Here is a 19,732-nt window from a genome sequence, read left to right on the forward strand (position 1 = left end):
AACGGAAACGTTTTAGGGGCTTCGTAGGGGCTACTGTGCCAATGGAGACAGCAGAGCCCTCAGATCCCCCTACTTTTTAATTTATTTTTTTATTTAATTACTTATATCTTATTTATTTAATTTCTATAAATACACCCTTGTATATTTCAAAATATAATTCAAGAATTAAGTGCTTTAATTTTCAATTCAGTTAAATCAGAGCAAAGATTGTTTTTTTTTTTTTAAATGGTCATAATGAATTTTTTGGTTTAAGATCTTTCAACAAATACTCTAAGACTCATTATTTAGTTTCAAGACTCTCTTAGGGTGTCCATTGAAAAGTCTTGAAGTCAAAAATTTATTACAACCATTTAGGATGAAATGATCAGAAAAATAACATCTTTGCACTGGTTCAAACGAATTGAAAATTGAAATACTTATTTTCGTAACTATATTTTTTAATCTATAAAGGACAAAAAAAGAAAAACAAAACAGTCGTATAAACATGATCAATTGAAACACTTTTTTTCTCTTAATTACTTTACAAAGCCTAGAATTAGACTTGAACATATTGTTAAAGAGAAAAAAAATTCAAACTGAAAAGAAAGAAAAGGAAATAAAATGAAAAATAAAAAACCAAATTGAAAAGAAAAGGAAAAAAGAAGAAGAAAAGGAAACTGTAAGGAAAGAAAGAAAGAAAAGGGAGAGAGAGAGAGAGAGAGAGAGAGAGAGAGAGAGGGGGAGGCGGGGTAGATCGGTAAAAGAGAGAGAGCAAGAGGGAGGCGGGGTAGATCGGTAAAAGAGAGGTGGGGCCGCCGGGGTGGGGGGATTAGCAATTTACTTCCTCTTTTTGTTTCATTAACTATACACAGTTCTTTGACATGGTCCAAGTAGCAGTCAAAATATATAGGAATAAAAAGCAACCTTTGGGCCCACCAAAATTTGCATCAATTGTGTTGTCACTTTCCAGATTACGTGCACAGTAGGAGCAAAAATAATATGGCCTTGTGCATGATTAGGCCATGATTCAATTCTTTTCGCTCTCGCCGTGTACATTAAATTTAATTAATTTTAATAAAGTAAGCTTTCAAAAATCTACAATACAAAAATCAAGCATTAAAATTTAAGTAACGCTATAAATGGACTTAGCAAAGATAAATTAGGTGGTGATTATGTTACTACATCCGTCCTAATTTAATTGTCCTTTTGGGGAGTTCGTGCCATTTTTCAATCGATTATATTTTGTAATTTATAATGTTTTAGGTGATTTCGAAAATATTGTATTATAAAACAAATCGAGATCTATCAAACAATATCCATATTTGATATAAAATTCATTATCAATTTAAAAATATAACTAGTTTTTTTTATTCAATGTTTTTTTATTAAAGATATAACAAGATCCAAAATTCATTTTTTATTCTGTTAGAATAGAAGTGGGACAAGTAAATTAGGACGGAGGGAGGAAGATTTATGCGCTTACCAGATGGGCAAGTACTATAACAGTTGTGTGAGGAAACTATGCAGGTTTGCGGAGGATTAATTTGTTGCTACTATAGGTGATGTTGAAAAATCAGATTTCCCTGGAGTAGTGTTAAAAAGATTCAAGCCTATAAAGCCCCATGCCCTGATGGCATTCAGGCTTTATTCTATTACAAATTCTGGCATATAGTTGGGCCTGAGCTCTGTAGATTTGTGTTGCTTTAACTCCAGGTCCATTCCTAAGGATATGAACAAAACCTTCATAGCTTTGATCCCTAAGACTGACAACCCTGATTCCATAAGCTTTTTAGACCTATTAGTCTTTGCAATGTGGGATACAAAATCATTACCAAAATTATTGTGGCTAGATTAAGACCCATGCTTACCAAGATAATTAGCCCTTTCCAAAGTAGCTTTATACCTGGTACAACCACTAACACAACATCATTATTACCCAGGAGGTTCTCCACCCCCTTAGAGGAAAAAAAAGGAAGAAAGGTGGTATATATGATTTTTAAAATCGACTTGGAAAAAGCCTATGACAAAGTGTCTTGCAAACTCTTATTTGATACATTAAACTTCTTTAACTTTAATGCATCTTGGATTTCCATTATTATGAATTGTGTTACCAGTGTTAAAACCTCTATTCTCTGGAATGGGGAGCCCCTTCTTGAGTTTGCACCTGGTCGTGGGCTTCGACAAGGTGATCCTTTATCTCCCTACTTATTTGTTCTGTGCATGAAAAGACTATCTATTCTCATTAACAGTAAGAGGGAGGAAGGGTCCTGGAAAGTATCTAAAAATTCCACACCCTTATCTCATCTCTTCTCTGCGGATGATTTGATTCTGTTTGGTCAAGATAATCTTACCATTGTGAAAGCTATGATGGAGGTTCTGAATGAGTTTTGCACCTTGTCTGGACAAACTGTGAACTTGGATAAATGCAAAATATTTATCTCTCCAAATGTAGCTAGAAACAAGGCTAGGAGAATCAGTGATTTTTGTGGTATCAAACTCACTAATAATTTGGGAAAATACCTTGGAGTCCCTTTGCTCCATAAGAGGGTTAGTAAACAAGACTTCAATCATATTATTGAGAAAGTCCAAAATAGGCTTGTTGGATGGGTTTCCAATACTCTTATGCTATCAGGTAGACTCACTCTTGTGCAACCTATTTCATCAACCATCCCTACTTTATGCAAACCATGCACCTGCCGACTTCTGTGTGCGAAAGACTTGACAGGTTGAACAGAAACTTCCTATGGGGTGATTCCCCTGACAAAAGGAAAATTCATCTTGTTAAATGGGATAAGGTGTGTAAAAGTAAATAATGTGGAGGCTTGGGGATTAAAAAAGCCATAAACCATAACATGGCTATCCTCACTAAGCTTGGCTAGAAAATTTCCAATCAAGGAGGAGGATTGTGGGCTGCTATCCTTAGAGACAAATACTAGTGTAACCATTCCATATCATCTTGGCCAAGAAGCAAGCCTACCTCCTATATTTGGAGGAGTATTGTGGTTACGAAAAGGGTCCTTGAACAAGGGATGAAGTGGGTAATTGGTGATGGTAAATCTATTAACAGATGGCATGACTGGTGGTGTGGGAACAAACCCCTGGCATTAGCACACCCTGGTGAGCATGTTAACTCCAATCAAAAGGTAGAAACGCTGATTGTGAATGGTACTTGGGTTTTGGATGAAATAGCCCCATATGTAGATGTCAATACTCTTGAGTGCATAAATGCCATAAACATTCCTGTCTACACCCAATTTGTTGATCACCCCACCTGGGTGGGATCTGAAAATGGCAATTTTACTATCTCTGCTGCTTATGATATTATTAACAAAGATGCTCTGGACTTGAAAGGTTGGAAGTGGTTTTGGAAACTTAAAATGCCAAAAAAATTCAAAACTTTTTTATGGATTATTCTTCACAATAGCCTTCCAACCAATCTCCTCCAGGCCAGAAGAGGTATTGCAACCTAGGATATATGTCAAAGATGCAGTACCTTTTCTAAGAGCATCAGTCATTTGTTTAGGGAATATAACAAAGTTAAAGAGCTTTGGAGACACATCCCTTTTAGCCATCTATTGAGAGGAGATATGGATACTCCAATTCAAGAATGGATTTCTCTTAATATGAGAAACAATAAACTTGCAGGATACGGTAATAATATTCCTTGGCACATCTTGTTTATCACCTCTCTATGGCATCTTTGGAAAGATCGAAGCAAAAAAAGCTTTGATAACATTGACATCCCACCTCTTGTTAGTGCCAGGACTATTATTGCTTATGCCCAAGAAATAGTGGATGCTTTCAAGTCCCCTCTCACTAATGGCTCGACAAGAACCTGCCTTAATTCTTGGTCTAACGACTCTAACCCATCTGCAGGAAATATCAAGCTGAATACGGATGGATGCTAGTATGAATCGAATGGAGTAGGAGGATTTGGAGGATTATTTAGAAATCATTTGGGAGATTGGATCATAGGACTATGGCAAGCGAAGCTTTCATTCGAGCTTGGAGGCAGAGCTATGGAGCATACACAAGGGACTGGAAGTAATACTAGAAAGGAAGCTGGAAAATGTGAAGATTGAATCAGACTCACTTGTAGCGGTGAACCTCATCACAGAAGGAAACCCAGGCAATCATCCCCAGAGTGTCACTACTACAAAATGGTATAAAGATCACGGTCCAAAAACTAAAAAGATCTCACTTTTTGTAAAAGCGTAATAAAATGTTATGGACTATAGTTTTAATCTCAGTTATACAAAAAAAAATGAGATGGAAAGATTTTTTAATCTTAGTAATCTAAAAAGTGAGATTGTAACTTCAAGAATAGATCTCATTCTCAAAAAACTGAGATTATATATGAAAGAATATATCTCGTTTCGAAAAAAACTGAGATGAAAAGATTTTTTAATCTCAATAATCTTAAAGTGAGATTGTAACTTAAAGAATAGATCTCGTTTTTGAAAAACTGAGATAAAAAGAACCTTTAATCTCAATCATCTAGAAACTGAGATCGTAAGTTAGAGAATACATCACATTTTTTTTAGACTTGAGATGAAAGCTCTTATATAGGAAAAGTTGAAAGTCGCTTACCCCTTAATCAACTACGCACGCAATACCCCTAAATAAATGTCACTCTCAACCATTCTACAAAAAAATATTTCGTCAAAAAATGGGGTACTTTCGGCGATGAAAATATATTTCGTCACCAAATGGATACCTCTGGTGATGAAATTTATGAAGGTTGCGTTTCGTCACCAAATGTATTTCGAGTACAACTTTATGCTCAAAACTCCATTAATTGAGATAATTCAAATTGGGTTTGAACAATAACACAAAGGGTTACAACTTTCATGTTTATCAAAATTTTTAATTTTAATATTTGAAGGTTCAAAATGATGTTCGAAATATATTTTAATGTTAAACGCATATGTTATATATTAAATATTTCAATTATATATTGAAAAGTGTGTGTGGTGCAGCTGGTTGAAGTTTCTATACAAAACTCAAGAGACTTAAGTTCAAAACCCAGCAGGATATGCCACTTTCAATCTCGGTTTTTTCAAAAACTGATATTATTACTTTCTAAACAACCACGGTTTTATAATGAAACTGAGATGTTAAGCTATTAAAGGTCACAGTTTTGTCTTTTTTAATCACAGTTTTTATGTTTTTAGTCACGGTATTAATGAGTTTTAATCACGATTTTTATCCTGTGGTTAAAAAATAGAGACTTTTAGTTACACCTTGATAGACCACGGTTTTGAATGCGAGATTAAAAGTGAAAGATCACACCAAATAACCGAGATCTTTATCTATTTTTGTAGTAGTGTGTGCTGATCAATGAAGTCTATTTCTTATTGGCTCAGACTAACACTGCAATTGGGCATATCCCCCGTTCGGCAAATCAATGCGTCGACCACCTTGCTAGGATGGGAGCAGAACACACAGAAGACCAAGTGTTTGTTATGGACATGCCTATCGCGATTAGGGAATTTATAATTAGAAATAGCCTAAATATCAGGCAAGTACTTGACTAGGTTGCGAGCTCTTATGCTCAAGTGCCCAAAACTTTGATTGTACTCTTAATGTGGTACTCTCTTCCTTAAGTTTCATTGAATTTCCGTTTGACTGGAAAAATAATAATAATAATAATTAGATTTCCAACGAACTTGGAATCGTTCCTGGGTTTGGAGTCTGAGTTGACTCAGTTTAATTAGTGGACTCGGTGAGTCAGATGACCCGGTATCATCACACTGCTCACCAGACCTTGTCTTGCTCGATGCCGGTGGCGCTTACAACAACGGTTGCGGTTCCTTTAAGATGCACGTAGCATAGTTTTTAATGTTTCTTTTTTGCCGCTCACACATCTACACATTGTGTTCTGCTCCTTAGGCCTTTCGTTGGTCTTTGCTCGTCATCGGCACACTTACATTTTCTAACGATAGTGTGAGTTGTGTTTAACGGATCAGTGCCCTGTTCCATGGGCCTTTGGATTTTGGTCTCTTTCCCGTCGCCGGTTCACTATATTTTATGGCAATAGCACATGATCGTTGCACTTTTTTTTACCATCAATAAAGTTCATTGATCTACCAAAAATGAATGAGGTCGGCGGTTCAAACCCCACCTCCCCTCCCCCTAACACTAACATCTCCTAACATTCTCTTAAAATGTGGCCAAAAAAAAAAAAAAAAAAAGAGGTAGTGAACAAATGAGTATTGAGACATTTGGAAAATGTATGATTAATCCAATTTAGTGAACAAATTTTTTCCAACAAGACAAGCCAACGTTCTTTCTAAGCTCTTTCCGCGTCGCTCTTTATAGCTTTTTGCCGCACTATCAATGTCATCATCTTTGAGAAGATACCATGAGACTTTTCAGGGAAGAAGAAGAACAAAGATCGAGTTGAGAAGAATAAATGGATTAAAGATTACAAATACATTTATTCTTCTTCTCACATTTTGGTTCTCGTTTTGGCAAACTCACGCTGCTCACTGCGTTCGCATCACTACATTTATTCTTCTCAGAGAGTTTCGTGTTTATGTGGGTTTACTACCTGTCCTTTCATCCCCTTAGGCCCCTTGGAAGGAAATCTCCAACAATTTGTTTATGTGGGTTTACTACGTGTTCTTTCATCCCCATGGGCCCCTTGGAAGGAAATCTCCAACAATTTTAATTGTCGATTCCACCACCAACAATCACTTTCATCCCCATCTTCAAAACTGTCTACAAAATTGTCAATTTTAATTGTCGATTCCACCACCAACAATCACTTTCATCCCCATCTTCAAAACTGTCTACAAAATTGTCAATTTTAATTGTCTATTCCACCACCAACAATCACTTTCATCCCCATCTTCAAAACTGTCTACAAAATTGTCTATTATCCCCATCTCTAAAACTGTCTACAAAAGTGTCTATTATCTCCATCCAAAACTGTCTACAAAAGTGTCTATTATCTCCATCCAAAACTGTCTACAAAATTGTCTATTATCTCCATCTCCAAAATTGTCTATTCCACCACCAACAATCACTTTCATCCCCATCTCCAAAATTCTCTATTATTCCCATCTCCAAAACTGTCTACAAAATTGTCTATTATTCCCATCTCCAAAATTCTCTATTATTCCCATCTCCAAAACTGTCTACAAAATTGTCTATTATTCCCATCTCCAAAATTCTCTATTCCACCACCAACAATCACTTTCATGATCCCATCTCTAAAATTGTAGAATTCCACCACGAACGATTTCAATTGTCGATTAATTCCACCAATCAAACAAGGCCAATAACCTGTCCGTAGCTTTTGCCATCTATAAATACTCCTAATATAATATAGAAAGCTAAAAACAAGGCCAATATCCAGCTCTATTGTTTTCTTCTTCTTCCTCGTCCCCGGCCAATTTCCCCTCCGAAACCCAAAATGGTGACATCATTCATTTTTCTCCTTCTGATCTCAAATTCATTTCTCTCTCTCTCCACCACTGCACACCGCCACCTCTCTCCCCCGGCCCCAACCCGTTTCCCTGTCTCCTCGCATCCGCTGCCCAAACCCCGTTCCGCAGTCTCCACGCCTCCGCCGCCACCACCCCGTTCCAGTACTGTCTCCTCTTCCCCGCCGCCACCACCCCGTTCCACTCTCTCCTCCTCGCCTCCATCTCTGCCGCTGGCACCACCACCCCTTAGCTCTCTCTCCTCGTCTCCACAGCCGGAGTACTCCACATTATACTCCATGGTACATTCGTTCCTCGGTAAGATTGTCCTTGGGATTTTCGCTAGTGGGTTCGCGTACCTTTTGTTTCGGGCTTGCAGATGGTTCCTCGTTGAGTATGTCACACTCGCAGCGATTAACAACTTCTTCCTCATCTAAATAAGACAATTAATATCCGGTAAGTCCTCCGTTGATATTCCAGTAGTATATATATAAATAATAATCCACTTTATGTCTTGAGGTGGAAATCGTTTTAACCAATTTCTCTAAACAGTCTTTATTTTTATCCAGTTCCAAAAAAAGAGACAACGATATTGTTATCACAGAATGGTTTTAAAATCTGCGTCCATTGAATTTTTTATTCGGAAAATATATGTCTTATCGAATATTTTGGTTTAACTTTGATGTCCTCTTTATATTTTTTCCAGGAACTTGATAATTCTACGTTTGAAGATGAAGTTTGCAGGAAGAGAGAGAGAGAGAGAGAGAGAGAGAGAGAGAGAGGAATACGATGTGATGATATTTTAGGACTGTATCTGATTATGTAATATTGAATGTTTATTAATGTTAGTATCTTGTGTTGTTATTATTATTATATTTTTTTTTTTTACGTTTTCGGGAATCTGCAGGCTTTCTTCTTCTTTTCTGAAAATTAATAGTAGTATGTAATTATTGGTTTGAGATTTGTGAACTTTTTTGTCGTTTATTTTTGGTTTGAACGGCGTAAGTGATTATGCCAAAATTAAATGGATCACGGGTAATCTAACATGAAAAGTCAATTAAGTTTGCATGTTTGGAACAAGGGCACCTGACACGACAACATTCTCTTCTACTGTTGGAACACCCTCCTAGATCACATAATTATATTGTCGTCTACTTTTATAAAGTGGGCCTACAAATAGAGACATTTTTGTCCTTTCTGTTTTACCAATCACTCTCAGTCTCATGCATGACTCACAGCTTTTCTTCCTCTGTCGTCCCCCAAGGATTGATTCACTACCCGACAAGCAGCATCCTGACGAGTAGCGTGCAGTTCGGATACTGCCAAGCACCTCCTGCCGAGTAGCGTACAGTATCCGGCTGTTCATCTCGACACGGATAATTCGGATTAAATCTGAGTGCATACAGATCTAAATCGTTCATTACTCGGTCAAAATCTTAACCATCGTTTATTGAGATGAATGCATGGCCGCTTAGCATCGCTGCTGAGCACTCCCGCTTGGCAGCATCTCCCAATCCCATTAGTACTTTTTCTTTCTCTATTAATTTGAAGCTCATTCACATTCATGTGATTTCAAAATAAAAAATTCTTGAACATGTAGATATTATTACGTTATGCATTGGAAGGTTGAAAAGAAATTAAAAATAGTGACTTAGAAGAGACCAACAAATTAATTTTATAGAAATCATAGTTATATACATTGGAAGGATGAAAAGAAATTTAAAATAGTGACTTAGAAGATACCAAAAAAATTTACTGAAATAAATAATAGTTATTATACATTGGAAGGTTGAAAAGAAATTTAAAATAGTGACTTAGAATAGACCAAAAAAATTTACTTTATTCATATACTATAGTACCGGGGAATGGAATTAACGTGGGTGTGGAAACAAGACAAGATGGAATGAATTAAACGCATTAGATTTACCAGAGAAAGAATTAACTGTATGTGTTATGATGTAATTTTTTTTGGGCACAGGATTGTACTCCGTTGTGAGGGATTTGGCATGGTTAATTTCTAGCGGTTGAAATTGGTAAAACACCAAAAAATAGGTAAAATACGTCGAAATAAACGGAGCCTGAAATTGTAAGACGACGAGAGAAAATTAAAAATTTTAACAGTTCCATCTCTCTTTTGTCTAACGTACGTACAGCTAATCTGCATAATAATCTACGCGTTCACTCCATCACATGTAGAAAAAGGTGTTTTAGATTTTTAGATTTATCTTCTTATTTGGTTTCTTAAAAAGCATAGATCGATCTGTTTCTTTCTCCTAGAGGCACTGCATTGGATAATGACATGGGCTTGAACCCACAAAGTGGGGTATACCCACTTGTTAGTTTGAGTAGATAAGTTTGATTTTTCAACGAAGACTATAGTTCAACAGCCCTGCTATGAGCAGGGACAATCCGCAGAGACAAACGTGTTTGGTTTCATTTTGGATCTCGAAAAAATTTAGAAAAATATCCATAAATTTTTGAATATTATTTTATGAGGTCTTGTAAAAAATCAGCTCCAGCGGATATCGGTAAGTATTATTTTTGGATACGTAGGGGCGAACTGAGCAGTTTCGCCCCTACTTATCCAAAAGTAATACTTACCGATATCCGCTGGAGCTGATTTTTTACAGGGCCCCATAAAATAATATTCAAAAATTTATGGATATTTTTCTAGATTTTTTCAGAATTCAAAATAGGGCTAAACGCGTTTGTCTCTGCGTGGTTCTCTGCGGATTGTCCCTGCTGTTAGAATTTTTGATATTTCAAATAACGTTGCTGAAGGTGATTTTTCTAACTTGCACATGGTCTTGTCCCATCTCTATGAGGCTCATTTTTTATGGAGATCATTTCGGATCTCATAAAAAATACAGAAAAATATTTATTAATTTTAAAATAATATTTTAGGGGATTCTATAAAAAATCAGTTCTAATAAATATCGGTAAGTATTATTTTTAGATTTGTAGGAGCAAAAATGCTCAATTGCACAGTTTCGGACATACTAACCCAAAAATAATATTTACTGATGCACGTTAGAGCCGCTTTTTTTTTTTATAGGGCCTCATAAAACATTATTTTAAAATTTTTGGATTTTTTTTGTATTTTTGTGAAGTCTTGAGTGACCTCCATAAAAAATATAATGGATGGTGTAGTGCATATAACTTCTCACCTGTCATCTATTGAGGAATGCTATTGGTACTGACCAATAGCATAGGGAAAATGCATTGACGGCCGCGGCGGGCTGTCTCCAGCCACCTGAAGGCCGATCTGAGCCGTCCAAAATTTAAAAAAAAAAAATCGAGTGGGTTTGCACGATAATCAACGGCATCTGACATACGTAGGTGCTTGATCTAAATACCTATTTTTTCGTATATACATGTTTATAAGAAAAATAGGTATTTGAATCGAGCATCTACGCATATCGGATGCCATTGATTCCAGTGCAAACCCACTCGAATTTTTTTTTTAAATTTTTTTGGACTGCTCGGATCGGCCATCCGGTAGCCGAAGATAGCCCGACATGGCCGTCGGTGCATTTTCCCTACGGTACCGTCGGTACCAATATGATTTTGGTTTTTTAATTAACAACTCGGGAACAACAAAACTCCAGTTTGTTTGGATCAAACCTGACACGAGAATATTCTACTTTGACAAAGTGGTCCTAGACATAGAGACGTTTTGATCCTTTTTAACAACCTCTCGTGCACTCTCATGATTCGCCGAATCCAACAACTACAGTACTACTTTTTCTTTTCTTTTTTATGGTGCAGACGAATTCTACGACTACTCTATCTGTTTCTTAACTTCTTCTAGAGGCAACCGCATAACAACGGCAAGTCCCAAAGTGGGGCATACCCACTTGTTAGTTTGACTAGATAACTTGTTTGAGAAGTACTACTATATTTCCAAAAGTGCCGCCGAAAGTGTTTTTTTTAATAACCAATTCTCTGTACCAGTTTACGCGAATGTCAACTAATCTTAAAAACTGTAAGTCTCCGTTTGATAATAATGATAAACTGATAAAATTCGTAAGGAGATGAGATTAAGATTGAGATTGATAATGAGAAGGAATTGATAATGAGTATATTTGTTTGGAATGAGATTAGATGATGAGATTATTAATATCATGTTTATTTAAGATGAGATTAGATGATGAGATTGAATTGATAGAAGAAATTGGTAATGAGAAGGGATTAGTAATGAGAGAGTGTTGAGATTGGACTACGAATACCAAGTCACAATAGGTATTGCTAATACCCCCTATGGGCCGGATTGTTTATCCCATGGGAGTACCAATTCAGACAAATTTTGAAAATCAAACAAAGTATTACTAATACCGTCACCTTAGCAATCCAATCTTAACCTCCAATTCGTTTATCAAACGGGGTCTAAATCAACCATCCACTTGCAAGGGTCCTACTTATGAACTTGGCCCACAAATGTCGATACATAACACGTGAAAAGTTTCAAACCTAAAACATTAAAAAATAGGAAAAACCTCTAAATTCTAGACTTTAACCACTAGGTCAACGACTTGGGCTGTAATTTTGTTAATTACTTGATCCACGTTACACGTATATCTGGATAGGTTACTTTTTTCTCCAAGAATTGCAAAAAAGGCTTTTGAATTCATTATATTAAGGTGTTGAGAATTGTGATTTCTTAATAAATAAAATTATCCAGTTGTGATATCTCACTTTTAAAATGTGCGAAAAAGCTTCTGATCAAAAAAAAAAAAATTTGGGAAAAAGCAATTAGTCTATACAGGGATATTGCACACGTTTTTGTTCCACACACTTACGTCGTACGCAGGGTCGGTTGCAACATATGATGTCGAAAGGGATGGGTGTAAGCCCAGAGGGAGTCACCTACGAAGGTAACTCAATTTGTGTGATTGGAGATCTCATGAAGGAAGTTTAATGTATTGCGTGAATTGAATACACACATTCATTCAGTTGCACAGCACAAATGCCCTTCCAAATTCTTTTTTTTTTTTTGGTAAATAAATTGGACTATTTCTCTATTTGTGCGTGTCATCCTTGCGCAGGAGCCATGCGAATCTTCTATGTATCGTTTCAATTTTATCGGATGTCCCCGAAGGGACAAACCCCTCCAAATTCTTAATCATAACAGTTTTATGTATTCGTTAAATATATCGAACAATTGTCTCATTTTAAAGGTGCATTTTATCCTATTTAGTGGTACTAATCATTGAGAATGGACGTAATGGTTTTCTTTCTTGTGTCCCACTAAACGAGTCGCACATACACCCTAGTATATTGTCTTGGATGCTGAGGGCATCTCCCAAGAGAGGGGGATTTCCCAACATTTCTGATTGGTTGCCTTGTATTTCTAATAAGTTGTTTAATCGTTTGGCATGTTGAATTGTTTACATAATAGGATAATTTAGATCGATCTCAACCAAATTGGTACCAACTATATCTACATTGCACTTACATATATTGCTATTGGAAACTATGCATTTTAGTTAAACTATGCATTTATAAATATTGCTATTGATCGCCATTTATTGGAAATTTTTTAACAAATGGCGATCAATCTCTATATTTTGGAGTCGTCTCTACACATACAGAGAATCAAATGTGGGTTTTTATTTTAGAGACCCAAAATGAAGATATTGAGATGGGTTGACGATGATCTTACTGATCTCCTTTCTTTTCTCTTCGAGAAAATTGAAGTCCGGTTGAACTTTCACGTTATTTTTATTTCCCCATGTTTTATTGTTGTTGCAGTTATTATTCAAAATCTATATTTCAATGCTAAAATTCCGATCTGTGTTTCATTTGGAGAAAAGTCACGCGGTTTTGACACGGTCGAGGAATAATACGAAAGATAACTGGAGAGATCAAACATCCTGAAAACAGTTGCATAACGATTCTGACTATGGGTACCCATACTTGGGGTATCGAAAATGTCGACACAGACGGCTTGTGGAGCTGATCACTTTTGAGTCCTAGACGAATAATTTGAACCGGTAATTAATTTGAAAACAACTGTTTTGGTGACCTTACAAAAATCATCTCCATTGAATACGCATAAGTGGTTGATCCAACTTTCAAAATTTCAGGATCATAAATAATGAATGAAATTTGAAAGATTGGATTGACCAACTACACATATTCAATTGAATAATTTTTTGCAAAGCCACTCAAAAAATTATTTTAACATTAACAAAAGATTTTTGGATTATTTGCATGGAACATAAACATGGTCCTGTTGCCGTCAATAGTGTACCCTCGAAGATCGTACCCCAACTAGCAATTATCCGTGCTTACAACACTCCTCGCGAAAATTCAAAGCAAGCACAAATTAATCGACCACTTTAACATACATTTAGCTTGGAATTCATGAATTCAAGAAGAACGGAGCAATTTTCAATCTTTTAAAAAGCAATCCACTTATTAGTCTTCTTTATTCATTTCATGGAACCTCACTTCGCCGATAGCAATTTTCAATCTTTTAAAAAGCAATCCACTTATTAGTCTTCTTTATTCATTTCATGGAACCTCACTTCGCCGATTTCTTTTCACGTAATGCTCCTCACTTCGCCGATTTCTTTTCACGTACATTAGTCTTGCGTCCTGGAGCATTACTAACAATTTGCGTTAACAGTTTGACGTGCAAATGTCGGGAATATTTTATGGTCTTCTATTGACAATTTGACGTGCTGATTCTTGACGGCTTACCAAACCCAGGAGTACCGGTGCTACTGTTCTGCCCTGCCCCAGAATATCTTGCATGTCCCCAGCTATCAAGTAGAAACAGAATTGCATAAAATTTTTTCATTCATGCACCAAAATATTCAAACGTATTGAAAATACTAAAGAGTCCAAAGGAATAAAAATAGCTTAAAGAAATTGATATTCGCGCTCCATTTTAAAAGGTCGGGCCCATTTTAAAATCTCGCTTAGGACCTCGAAAATCTCACGGCCAAGATTGCGATAGAGAGATGCCGTGCAAAGTTATGTACCTTTGTTTGGTTTCCATCTTTAGATATTTTAGTTTTGTTTGTAGGTGGAGAGAGAAATAAGGTAATGAGTAGAGCAAGATAAAAAGAAAAAAATAAAAATAAAAATAAATATTGAAGAAATAAAATAATAATTGAAAAAAAAAAGATAATAATTTAAAAAACAAAAAATAAATAAAAATAAAACTTGAAAACGAACAAAGCCGACGTCACGTAATCTTCCATTTCCGTGGAACAGACGCGCGCGGGGGTACTCAATTAAACGCCGACATTTCAACGGAAACCACCACCAACACACAGAAATTACAAAAAAACCCACCACCAACTCAAAGACCGACATTTCTGTTCCTTTTCACTTACAGCATATGTCACAAACTCCGAAGCACGGCTATGAATTCTGAACAATATTACAGTAAAAATGCTACTTACATAATCGTTGTGTTGATTGTGTGCGTAATTCTAATCATTCAGATATATTTGGACGGTCTAGATTTTATAAAAATTCTTTCAAAGAAAAGTTTAACTTTTTTTTTTTTTGCTCAGCAAACGAATCATTTTATTGAACTCGAAAAGGATACATCGAGGGGAAGAAAATTAGATGAAAGGTGCAACAAACTATCCAACCAAGGTTGGATAGACAATACGCCTAAAGATTACGCTACAACTTCACTTTCCGAATCCCTTCCAGATATCCTTTGAAATCCTTCACTATATAAACCTTAATGTCAAACTTGGCCTTTATCCACATGGCCACTCTAGTTTTGATTAGATCCACTACTTCCCATGCTTGAGTTGAAATATTGTTGAAAACATATCCATTCCTCACAATCCAGATAGACCAAAGAATTGCAAAAAAACATACCTCCCAAATACTTTTTTCCAAGTTTCGAAACTCGTTCTCAAACCACCACGATGCAAGTTCAGCTAGAGAGGATGGGCAAACCCACTGTATATTCCACCATTCCAGAATACTAGACCAAACTTCCCACAAAATTCGACAATGCAGGAGTAAATGAAGGGGGGTCTCAACAACATCGGAACAGAGGGGACACAATGCCTGTTGGATTTCAGTAATCAAGTTCCTATGAAATAGCACTGACATTGTTGCAATTCTTCCTTGAACGGCCAACCAAGAGAAGATTTCCACTTTTGGGGGGCTCAAATTCCTCCACAGAGAACCCAAAACACTATTACTTGATTGAGTCTGAAGTTCCCATTGCCTATACACTGATTTGGTGGAGAACTTTTTGTATACAGACCAAATCCACAGAAGGGAATCCGGTTTTGATGGATCTAAGGTCACTCCTTGCAGTCGTTGCTTCATCTCCTCCAGTTGTTGACTCGCCCGTAAGCGCAACCTTCCCCTAAATTGCAAATCCCAATTGTTACTGCCCCTTCCGATACAAACCTCGCTCAAAACAACATCTTTTTGCGTGGAACGCAAGTACAGTTGTGGAAAGTCCTCTTTCATAGCTGAATTACCCAACCACACATGATCCCAGAACGGTGTATCACGGCCTGAGTTTACTCGCACTTGAAATCCCGCCCGGATGGAGAAGAGTTTGAGTGAATCCTGACCATTTATTACAGCAATAGACGGCTAGAGACTGATTGTGTGTTGTGTTTTACACAACCGTTGTGTGTGTTGCACTTTTGTATTACAATATACTAATGAGGAGGGCTTGGTTACTATTTCACTGACTCCGAAGCACCATATATATAAAGTCCACTCTATCAACTGCAAGGCAATATTTTTTTTAAAGAAAAAAAAAAGAATTAAGAAATATTGATGGAAACCATTCGAGTCGACGAAATTAACAATACTATCCATCAACGTATTAAAAAGTATAATAGAAAAGTAAAAATTGTGAATACCGGAATTGTACTTAAAGTAGGCGATAGTATTGGTCGTATTCATGGTCTTAATGAAGTAATGTCAAATGAATTACTAGAATTTAAAGAGAGTACAATCAGCATTGCTCTGAATCTCGAATCAACTATTGTTAGTGTTGTCAGGAACGGATTCAAAAATGTCGTTTAGTGGGGACATCTTGTTAATCATAGTGGCGAAAATTATTTTTTTAGTTAACCCCAATAAGATTGTTAAATAATTAAGACATACAATACAAATTACAAAAATATATCACATAATTTCACTTAAATATGTAAAAATAAGCACAAAATCTCAGACAAAATTTGAGAGTATGTTTTACATGAACATCGATAAATTTTAGAATAATCGATATAGTTTATTAATGATATTATTTTAAAATATTACTCTTAGACGGTTAAAAATAAATACAATTAAAAAAGAATCGATCCAAGTGACAAATAGTTCGAAAATCAACAAATATAAATGCACTATATGACGAAATTCAAACATAAAACTAGTTTTATATGTATATTTTTAAGATATATGTATTTGTTTATGTGTAGTAGCACACTTAATTTCATAATTATACAAAATATATAAAAGTATAACAAAATTATTTTAGTTTCCCATGTGCCCCCTTTCCCGACGTCCCTGAGTGTTGTATTAATGGGTGACGATTTGATAATACAAGAAAGAAAATTCTTCATAGGCAACAAGTTGTATTGCAAGGGGTTTGATTTTCTCTCGTGGTTTTTACCCATTTTAAGAGGTTTTCTACGTATATTGTTGTGTTCATCGTTTATTGTTCTTCAATTCCTTTTATCTTGCATGTTAAGTATTTAGATAGCAAAAAAAAGAAATTTTCATGTGTGTGTAGGGCCCTCCTAATTGGAAGAAAAAAATTTGATAAAGAAGTTATAACATTTTCTCTATGCAAACTTTTCATTCAGATTTCAAGATAATGAAAAGTTTGATGAATTTGATCGAGCATCCATAGGTATGGGATTGAGCTGATTTTTCGCAAGAATCCTTGTAAAAATATTTTACATTTAATAAACGGTTCAGATCATTTGTATGGGACCTATGGTTAGCAGTTCTGTTCTAAATGAACTTTTGATGGGAGTACGTATCAGATAAAAATCGTGTTAAAAACGTGTCAGATAAAGGAACATATACTGGTATCTAAAGTTATCGATTCCGTTCCGTACCGGTCGGTACGTACTATTTTTGATAGAATCCGGTACCCTACACTTCTAATTCTGTTCCGGCTTAAATACCAGTTGGTACCGGCCAATATCAGATAGTACCAGATAACTTTTAAATTTATTTATTTCTTCAAGTACCGGACGGTACCGGACAAATACCAGAATATTTTTTATTTTTTTTGTTTTAAAAAGTGTATATTATACTATAAATTCTTTTAGGTGGGGAAATAACACTAATAGCGATCAATCCGAAACGGTATCCGGTATCTTACCGGTACCAGTACGTATCATACTAGTAAAAAAACTGGTACTCTAACCGATACGGTATTCGGAACCTTGCTGGTATCCTTTTCGTCAATAACACTACTGGATTTGTAACAAAAAAAATAATACTACTGGATCGTTATTTTCATTTTCGGTGATTAAACGAACGTTATCTTACCTGTGGAAACCACACCGTTTTAAAGACATGATCCGTCTATTTGCACAGCGACGTGGAGCGATTCGTGGAAGGCGGGGGAAGCGATTCATGGAAGGCGGGGGAAGCTTCTTAGAAAGCCGTATGGTAAACGTCGATAGGCCCTTTGTTCTAATCTACTGTATTTTCTCTCTCTCTCTCTCTCTCTCTCTCTCTATATATATATATATCGAACTCTAGCTAATATATAGCCATAAATAAAAGTACAAAGCTCTCCTCAGTCCTCCCAACCAAAATGGAGAGAACAATATTTGTTGCTATTCTTCTCCTTTTCTCACTTCCGCCTCTGATCTCCACCACTAAAACCCACCACAGCTACCTCTCACCACCAAAAACTCACTTCTCACCACCATCACCGCCAAAAAAACCTCACTTCTCACCACCGTCACCGCCACCAGAGACTCACTTCTCGCTGCCATCACCACCCAAAAATACTCGCTTCTCACGGCCACCACCAAAGAGCACTGCACCGAAAACTCACCATTCACAACCAATAAACACTCCACCAGAAGCTCACATCTTGCCACCATCACCACCAAAAAAAACTAACTTCTCACCGCCATCACCACCAAAAAAAACTCCACGAAATACTCGCTACTCACCACCACCAAACAGCACTGCACCCAAAACTCACCATTCACCACCAACAAACACTCCACCAAAAACTCACGTCTCACCAGCATCAGCGCCACAGCCGGGGACCACGTTATCGGTACTATCGTTCCTCGTGGGTCGCTCTGGGAGGATTGTCCTGGGGTTTATCGCTGTTACGATTGTGTCCCTAATTTCGTTTCTTTGTCGCAAATGGTGTCATCCACCAGTACCACCACCGCCTCCACCCCAGTCACCGGATGGACGCCCATCGCCACAGAGATCACCATCGCATAGGCCGCTACCCTCCTCTTTTTTATGGGGTCTCGTTACCTCATCTTTGGCATATGAATCTTCATCCGGTAATTAAATATTCCCTTATTCTTATACTCAGCTTATAGTTTTATATGAATCCATTTTTTCTCTGTCTAAGACTTCCATCCTCCACCCGCCTCTCTCTCTCTCTCTCTCTCTCTCTCTCTCTCTCTCTCTCTCTCTACGAATCTGAACTTGTCGGTTGATATACTGTGTTGAATTTGAATCCCGAATTTTTGAACTGAAGCTTTAGATCTATGTCTTGAGGTGGAAATTGTATCAACCGATTTCACTAAACAGTTTTTATTTTTGCTTGGGTTTGTGAGGTCTATTACGTCTATCTCTCTCCTCTTATCTCAAATTCTTTCAATGTTTTGGTCGAGAATAAAGTGTTAAATAGAGTTGAGAATGATCGATGTTATCCGGATCAAAAAAAAAGAAAAAGAAAAAGAAAAGAAAGACAACGATTGATGTTATCAGAGAATGGTTGTAAAATATGAGTACATTAATTTCTTATTCGGAGAATATATGTCTTATCGAATATTTTAATTTGTTTAACTTTGATATTCTCGATATTTTTTTCCCAGGAACTTGATAACCCTACGTTTGAAAATGAAGTTTGCAGGAAGAAGATCATATATATATACAGTATTTGGTAACTATGATGATATGATATTTTGGGACTCTCTCTCTCTCTCTCTCTCTCTCTCTCTCTCTCTCTCTCTCTCTCTCTCTCTCTCTCTCTCTCTCTCATGTAATATAGAATGTTCATTAATAGTATGTAATTATTGGTTTGAGATGGGTGAATTTTGTTTTCATTTATTTTTGGTTTGAACGGCGTACTTGATTATGCCAAAAAAACTGGTAACCTGGGT

General features: G+C 36.4%; 2 protein-coding genes and 1 non-coding gene across 3 annotated transcripts; 1 reads left to right on the forward strand and 2 right to left on the reverse strand.

The window, feature by feature from the left end:
* Window positions 1-12,408: 12,408 nt before the first annotated feature.
* Window positions 12,409-12,511, reverse strand: LOC131308729 (U6 spliceosomal RNA). The gene has a single exon (XR_009194550.1). It is a non-coding gene; the product is annotated as a U6 spliceosomal RNA (small nuclear RNA).
* Window positions 12,512-15,053: 2,542 nt separating this feature from the next.
* Window positions 15,054-15,866, reverse strand: LOC131326521 (uncharacterized). Its single transcript, XM_058359330.1, has one exon. It carries the CDS (start codon window positions 15,864-15,866, stop codon window positions 15,054-15,056), a length of 813 nt encoding a protein of 270 aa, XP_058215313.1.
* Window positions 15,867-18,176: 2,310 nt separating this feature from the next.
* LOC131303922 (extensin-1-like) lies at window positions 18,177-19,492 on the forward strand. The gene is made up of 2 exons (XM_058330988.1): window positions 18,177-18,904; window positions 19,445-19,492. The coding sequence occupies exons 1-2, from the start codon at window positions 18,187-18,189 to the stop codon at window positions 19,450-19,452; spliced, it is 726 nt and encodes a 241-aa protein (XP_058186971.1). The 5' UTR covers window positions 18,177-18,186; the 3' UTR covers window positions 19,453-19,492.
* Window positions 19,493-19,732: the final 240 nt, after the last annotated feature.

This window comes from Rhododendron vialii, chromosome 1a (assembly GCF_030253575.1).
Source record: "Rhododendron vialii isolate Sample 1 chromosome 1a, ASM3025357v1".
NCBI classification, from domain to species: domain Eukaryota; kingdom Viridiplantae; phylum Streptophyta; class Magnoliopsida; order Ericales; family Ericaceae; genus Rhododendron; species Rhododendron vialii.

Coding starts and splice junctions, on each gene's coding strand:
- LOC131326521 (XM_058359330.1), bottom strand. CDS start 15,866: ATGAAAGAGGACTTTCCACAACTGTACTTGCGTTCCACGCAAAAAGAT.
- LOC131303922 (XM_058330988.1), top strand. CDS start 18,187: ATGGAGAGAACAATATTTGTTGCTATTCTTCTCCTTTTCTCACTTCCG.